Raw genomic sequence first — 7,427 nt, 5'->3', positions numbered from 1 at the left:
ATATTGACATGTCAGGAATTTGAAAAAACTTTGGAAAAATTCAACTTTTATTAATCTTATGATAACATTTTGAACAAGTCAGAATACTGAAATTTAAGAAACATTGTACAACTGTTGGTCGTGCTTTGTCGAAGGCGTTGTACGATTCAGGCCTTTCGTTGCGATGTTTGCCAATTCCCCTTGCATCCCAGCGTCGACGCTGAACACTGAAGTCTAGTTCGTTTGTTCACGTATCGGGTGTTTGGCGTCGGACGCTATGGTCAGATTTATCCCGGGTTCTCGTTGTTTTACGATTGTCGTCGGAACGGCAGTTTTCTTTATTGCAGGCGTCGTCCGTTGCTTTGCCTTTACTTTATTTCGTCATTGCTCTGCAAAACCAACATGGTTAGAGTGCCGTTAGCCGTTGGCGTGGCCAACGGTCCTCCGATGCTTAAGTCAGTACACTTAATCATAGAAAATTCGAATGAACAAAATGAATTTGGAAATCTGTTAGAGCGTTACCTCTTCGTCGACGAAATATTTTGACGACCACTAATAGTAATACTTCCTGAGATGGGTTGCGTTCCAACTCCTTGGAACGGGGTTACCTTGCTGGTCCGTCAGTCGATAAGCACCGTTGCCGACGACCTGTGTGATCTCATATGGCCCTTCCCATGGAGGGGCTAACTTACCATTTGCTGGGTTCTTTGTGTTCTGGAACGCTTTTCTGAGTACCCAGTCACCTAGCTGGAACGTCTTGGCCTTGACATTTTTGTTGAAGCTTCTTACGACGATCTGTTGTTGCGCTGCCATTCTGATTAGGGCTGTTTCTCTTAATTCTTCGGTTGCGTCCAGGCTGTCTTCCATTTCTTCCTGGTTTCTTTCTTCCATCATGAGGCCGAACCTTGACGTTGGGAATTCAGCTTCTACTAGGAGGACGGCTTCGCATCCGTAGACGAGGGAGAAGGGTGTTTGCCCCGTTACCTCTCTTGGCGTCGTTCGGTTGGCCCACAGGACCGCTGGGAGTTCGTCGGCCCACTTGCCTTTAGCTGCTTTTAGTCTTTTCTTGATGGCTTCCATGACGACTTTGTTGCTAGACTCAGCTTGTCCATTGGCTTGCGGGTACCTAGGTGTGGATGTTCTTAGCTCTATGCGGAACTTCTGCAAAAAAGAACGAGTTTTGTCGCTAATAAATTGCGACCCGTTATCACAGACGATTACTGACGGGATCCCAAACCTCAGATAATGTTAGTCCATATGAACGTAATAACTTCCTTGTCTGTCACCTGTTTCAAAGCAACTGCTTCAATCCATTTAGAAAAATAATCAGTTAGTGCTAACATATAGACTCTTTGTCCTGGTGCTGCAGGGAGCTTCCCGACGATGTCCATTCCCCATCTCATGAAAGGCCATGGCGTCAACGTTTAATGCAGTGGTTCTAAAGGCTTGTGAATGCTGTTGGCGAACCGCTGGCAGCTGTCGCACTTGGTTACGTATTGCATTGCGTCTTCGTGGAGCGTCGGCCAGAAGTATCCTTGTCTTTTTGCAATTTTGGCTAGTCTCCTTCCCCCGACATGGCTATTGCATACTCCGTCGTGCAAATGGCTGAGGATGGGTTGTTGTTCATGTTTTTGGATACATCTTTGGGATAGTCCCGACGCGGATTTGTGGAATAGAACTCCGTCGACCATGTGGTATCTAGAGGCTTTGTATTTAAGCTTTCGGGATTCTGTCTTGTCATTGGGAAGGATGTCTTTGGTTAAGTAGTCTATGATGGGTTTGGTCCAGTCGTCGTCTTTGCTGACGGCGTCGACGGGTAAGATTTCTTTGGTAGTGACAGAGGGTTTTTGTAGGTGGACTAAGGGAATGTTTGTGAAGGTAATTTTTTTGAGGGCGGAGCCTAGGTTTGCAAGTGCGTCTGCTTGGGCGTTTTGGTCTCTTGGGGTTTGTGAGATGGTGAATGGATCGAAGTATTTGGCTTTTTCTTTGGCTATTTCGAGGTATGCCGTCATTTTGGAATCTTTTGCTGCGAAGTCACCTGTCATTTGGCTGACGATCAGAAGGGAATCACTGTATACGTCTAAGGCTGTTGCTCCTAGGTCCTTGGCGACAATCATTCCTGCAATCAAAGCTTCGTATTCTGCCTCATTGTTAGTTGCCTTAAAATCACAAGATATAGACCTTACTATCATGTCCCCTTGTGGCGACTTTAACACCAATCCCAGGCCAGCTCCTCGTTGGTTGGACGATCCGTCGACGAATAGGATCCATTTGCTATTTCTTTGGACGTTGTTGATTTCTTCTACCTCCTTGTCGGCGACGGCCTATAAGTCGGGACTGAAGTCAGCCACAAAATCTGCTAGGGCCTACGACTTTATCGCTTTTCTAGGTTGGTATTCGATGTCCATTGTGCTCAGGTTGATGCTCCATTTGCCTAGTCGACCTGTCAAATCTGGCTTTCTCAAAACAGACTTAAGTGGGTAGTTAGTCATCACCACTACGTGGTGGGTTTCAAAATAATGCCTGAGTTTTTTAACGGCAGTAATTAGAGCAAGAGCCAATTTCTCTAGGGATGTGTATCTTACCTCGGCTGGGAGCAGTGTTTTACTTACGTAATAAACTGGGAGCTGCCCAGCCTCATCGTCTTCCCTCGTTAGAACTGCGCAGACGGCTACAGCGCTGACGGCAATATAAAGCTGCAAGGTTTCGTTAGTTTTTGGTTTCGACAGGAGAGGTGGCGTCATTAAGTATTTCTTTAGTTCCTGCAACGCTTTTTCATGATCGTCAATCCATTCAAAACCTTTATTTTTCCTCAAGACATTATAGAAAAGATGGCATTTATCTGACGATCGTGAAATAAAACGATTTAATGCTGCCACTCGTCCTGTCAGTTTTTGGGTTTCTTTAACATTTCAGGGGGATTGAATATTTATTAAGGCCCTGACCTGGTCAGGGCTAGCTTCAATTGCCCTTTGTGTTACTACATAGCCCAAAAATTTACCAGCAGATACTCCAAATGAACATTTAGTAGGGTTTAGTTTCATACCGTACTTACGCAATACCTCAAAGGTTTGACGAAGATGCCCGACATGATCTTCTGACTTCTTAGACTTCACTAGCATGTTGTCGATGTATACTTCCATCGTGTCCCCGAGTTGGTCCTTGAACATTCTGTTGACTAGCCTCTGGTACGTCGAACCTGCATTTTTTAACCCAAAAGGCATAACTTTATAACAATATATACCTTTGTCAGTCATGAAGGCCGTCTTCTCTTGATCGTCTGGGTGCATTAAGATTTGATTGTATCCGGAGTAGGCGTCCATGAATGTTAGGAGTTCATGACCAGCTGTGGCATCGACCAGGGCGTCGATATGCGGGAGTGGGAACGGATCTTTAGGGCACGCCTTGTTCAGGTCGGTGAAGTCGATGCATACTCTCCACTTGCCGTTCTTTTTGCTGACGACTACCACATTTGCGAGCCAGTCTGGATATTCGACCTCTCTGATTTTTCCGGTGTCGATCAGCTGCTGTACTTCGTCGTTGATGATTTTGTTTCGTTCTGGAGCAAATTTTCGACGCTTCTGCTTGACAGGCTTGTGATTCGGATCGACGTTCAGCTTGTGCGAGATGATACTTGGGTCTATCAAGTCATATCTTCATAAGACCAGGCGAAACAATCCTTATTCTCTCAGAGAAAGGCTAGGAGGGTTTGTTTTAGTTCGGGTGTTAGGTTGGCTCCGACACGGACGGTTTGGTCTGGTTTTTCAGGGTCTAATGGTATTTCGTCAATTTCGAGGTCGTTGGGATTGTCTGGTGTCGGGCCATGCTGTAATTGCTATGCAGTTCTCATGGTAGGTTTTAGGGTTGTTTTGTAGCAGTGTTTGGCTTCACGGGGTTCTCCTTTTAATTCTTGGATCCCCCACGGGGTTGGGAATTTGATTGACTGGTGGTAAGTTGAGGGGATGGCTTTTAGTCGATGGATCCATGGTCTGCCCATTATGGCATTGTAGGCTGAGGGACAGTCGATGATGTTGAATTTTGTTTAAGGGTTTAGGCCTCCAGCATAGGTTGGTAAGGTTATGTCTCCGAGAGTCGACATGCTTTCGCCGCTGAAACCGACCAGAGTTGTTGACCTTCTGGTGATGTCGCTATCTTTCAGCCCCATAACTTCCATAGTACTCCGGAACAGGACATTTGCGGAGCTGCCTCCGTCGACCAGCACCCTTCGAAGCAGACAATTCTCGACGATCAGCGAAATTACCAAAGAGTCTTCATGCTCTCGGTTGATGTTGTTGATGTCGTCGTCGTCGAATGTAATTGCCATTGCTTCCAACTCTTTTTCCTGGGGATCTCTGATTTCTTCCGGGACATCTGCATTATCTATGGTAGACTTTGCGATCCTTTTGGCTGCAGAATAGGTTAGTCCACAAATATCTGAACCACCAGTAATAACGTTAACTGTTACCTTGGTTTCGGGTGGTTTTGGAGGGCCATTCGTCGCATTTTCCGGCTTGGGGCGTCCTGCGTCGGCGCTCTTTTTCCTTCCCAGCAAATGCTTGAGGTTACCTCTCTTCAACTGGAAGGCGACCTCTCTACGCAGGGCATAACAATCCTCTGTCTTATGGCCATGGTCACTGTGGAATTCGCACCACTTGCTCATATCCTTCTCCGATTCGGGCTTGTTGCTCTTCATCGGCCAGCGCACTTTGTTGCCTAAGGGCTCCAGCTCTTTGACCACCGCCACGATGTTGACGTCGAATCCATACTCCGATATTTCGGGGTATTGAGGGGCGTCGAGGACCTGTTCTACCTGCACAGCATTAACAGAGCGTGATCTACCTGATGCCTCGTAGGGCTGGTGTCGCCATGATCCTCTCGGATTGCTTGGAGCTTTGCGGTCGGACGGGCCTCTGGCATTCGGATAGGAGTTGCGGTTGGCGATATCTTCGTCGAAGCGCATCTGGGCCACAGCTCTTGTCCTGACTTCTTCAAAAGTTGAGCAGGGGTACTTGACCATATCTTTGTACAGATCTGAATCTGTATGCAGTCCCCGGAGGAAGGCTTCGATGGCAATCCTGTTGTCGACGTTCTTGATCGACACCTTTTCTTTGTTGAATCTGGACCAATAGGTTCTGACGCTTTCTCTGGGCCCTTGGACGATCCGGTACAGATCACTGGTTTGCTTGTCGAACTGCCTGCTGCTTTCAAAATGGGAATAAAACTTGTTAACTAACATAGCAAAATTGGTTATACTACCTGGTTCGAGTTTGCCGAGCCATTTGAGGGCGGGACCGGTCAGCGTCGCGCCGAATGATTTGCACATGCACGCTTCCCAGCAATCGAACGGAATCGAGGCATACCACATCCGCTGCTTGTAATATTCTACATGCTGCTCCGGGCATGTCGTCTCATCATAAAGCGACGTAAACGTCGGAAGCGACACTCTTCTTGGAATCCGGGCCATGGCCAACTCGTCACAGAATGGCGTTGCAGCGAACCCATCGGGAGCTTCTCTTTGAACTGGGATCGGGACACCTGGCATCCTCTTCATCATCGACAACACCCTGGAATTCTGCTTTTCCAATGCGACCAACCTCTGGAGCAGGATCTCTGTTTGATTTGGCGGCTGGTTGTCTTGATCGTTCCCTGGCGTCTGAAAGCTTCCTTGCCCGACGTTCCTGATTGGGGGGTTCCGATCTATCTCTCCGTCGCTGGACTCGGTATCGGTATCATGCGGAGATTCAAGGATGTCCAACGGCGGCATTCTAGGGACCATATCCAACTGCCTTGGCTGGCGGCGATTAGTGATGTTGGCTGACTCCAACTGCTGGCAGAGTTTAGCTGCGTCGGTCTCTGACGCCTCCTTTTCCTTGCTGAGGCGCTCATTAACTTAGACGCTTAGGAATTTTTTTATTTTTGTTTAAAATAAGATGCTGCCAACCTGCCAGTAGTCATACGAAATTCTTGTACTCCAATTGTTCTTTGTCAAGCTTATATAGAAGGGAAAGTAAAATTAATTGCTATCAGCGACGGATCCAGGATTTTTTAGGTGCTGGATCACCGCGAACTATCTATTAGTAAGTGACAACAACCCAAGATTTAGTGGTGGTATGACTGTATGGAATTGTTTATGCTAATTTTTGTTAAGTGGGATTGAATATCAAAATCTAGGCTACGAATCAACTAAATAAAATCGAAAGCAAATAATAATGAAAACAATAAAACGACACAAGGAATTGTTGACGCGGAAAACCCAATGAAGGTAAAAACCGCGGGTAGAATGAGGATCTACCAAACTTTCACTATGGTAAAAAATGTAGAAAAATGCGTACAATAGGTGTTTTTAGCTTATGAGTTACTAGGTTGCAATGTGTCGATGTTCGTAGGTGTCTCCCTTTTTATACAAACGTTACAATATTGAATTATAGCCGTTGCTTTGGAGATAGAGTTCCAATCCTTGATTCCCGGAATTCAGTTGGTGAAGTATCTTTTCTGTTTTGATCTTCAACGGGCTGGAGAAGGCTGGGTTAGACCAAGTCTTCTAGCTGATCTTCTTGCGGAGAAATAGGAAACTGGTTAACTGACTTCGTCCTTCGTCCATGACGGAGAGTCGTCGTCACTTGACTTTACTCTGACTGACGTTGACTTACATCTATGAATTTTTACCCATAACAGGAATAATCAGCAAAAAATTGGAAAAAAAAATATATACTACGTATAAAGTGTTTGGTATGAGGGTTGATCCCGCACCATCAAGGTAGGATATCATTTGAAGCTCTCAACCACTGAACCACAAAAATGCATATGTCATATTATTGTTTTCAATTTTTTAACCCTATAATTTCCTGGGTCATGTGATCCAACGTGAACAACGCTGGGTCCGCCACTGACAGCTATATCCGTTTCTTATCATATGCAACAAAGGGGTATTAGTTGTGAATACAAATGATGTTTTAAATTTATACTTCTAACTAGCTAGGTGTTTGCTTGCTTACTAAAATCATTCTACTCCATTTTAGTGTTAAATTTGATTTTAGAGTTTGACTAGAAAGTTTGTGGTTGCAGCACATTTGCGAGCTCATGACTCATCAGGCAGCTAGTTAACTTCCAACATTTATATAAACCCAAAACATCATGTGAAAATTTTGCGACCATTATTATTTCTCTTTTTGGATCACAAACTACATGAGTTACTTTCTATTTCTGGTTTCAGTGATGTCTTTACAGCGCGAAAAGCTCACAATTTGGATACCACAACTGCATTACAGTTAAGATTGTATGCAATGTATAAATGTGGTTGGGGCTGGACTGCTAACGATCATAATTGATATCGATCAAAAGTGTGTGTATTGTGTTGGTAGTAACAGACTAACAGATTTTGTGGTTAAATAAATTATATGGAGGAAACAAGAAGGATTGAGTGATACTAATAATTTTACTTGTCAATT

At 45.1% G+C, this 7,427-nt stretch overlaps 1 protein-coding gene across 1 annotated transcript; it reads right to left on the bottom strand.

Moving 5' to 3' along the window:
* Positions 1 to 531: 531 nt before the first annotated feature.
* Positions 532 to 1,370, bottom strand: LOC145606909 (uncharacterized). Its single transcript, XM_081662743.1, has 2 exons — positions 1,266 to 1,370; positions 532 to 1,140 (listed from the first exon to the last, which is right to left on the bottom strand). Exons 1-2 carry the CDS (start codon positions 1,368 to 1,370, stop codon positions 532 to 534), a joined length of 714 nt encoding a protein of 237 aa, XP_081518869.1.
* Positions 1,371 to 7,427: the final 6,057 nt, after the last annotated feature.

Source organism: Chenopodium album, chromosome 23 (assembly GCF_948465745.1).
Source record: "Chenopodium album chromosome 23, dcCheAlbu1.1, whole genome shotgun sequence".
Taxonomy (NCBI): Eukaryota; Viridiplantae; Streptophyta; class Magnoliopsida; order Caryophyllales; family Amaranthaceae; genus Chenopodium; species Chenopodium album.
The sequence above is the reverse complement of the archived record's forward strand: the minus strand, read 5'-3'. Positions and strand labels throughout refer to the sequence as shown.

What these genes read in the sequence shown, in the direction of transcription:
- LOC145606909 (XM_081662743.1), bottom strand. Translation starts at nt 1,370, where the DNA reads ATGGACATCGTCGGGAAGCTCCCTGCAGCACCAGGACAAAGAGTCTAT. An exon ending in AAGCAGTTGCTTTGAAACAG is followed by an intron (nt 1,141 to 1,265) that starts GTGACAGACAAG and finishes TCTTTTTTGCAG; the next exon opens with AAGTTCCGCATAGAGCTAAG.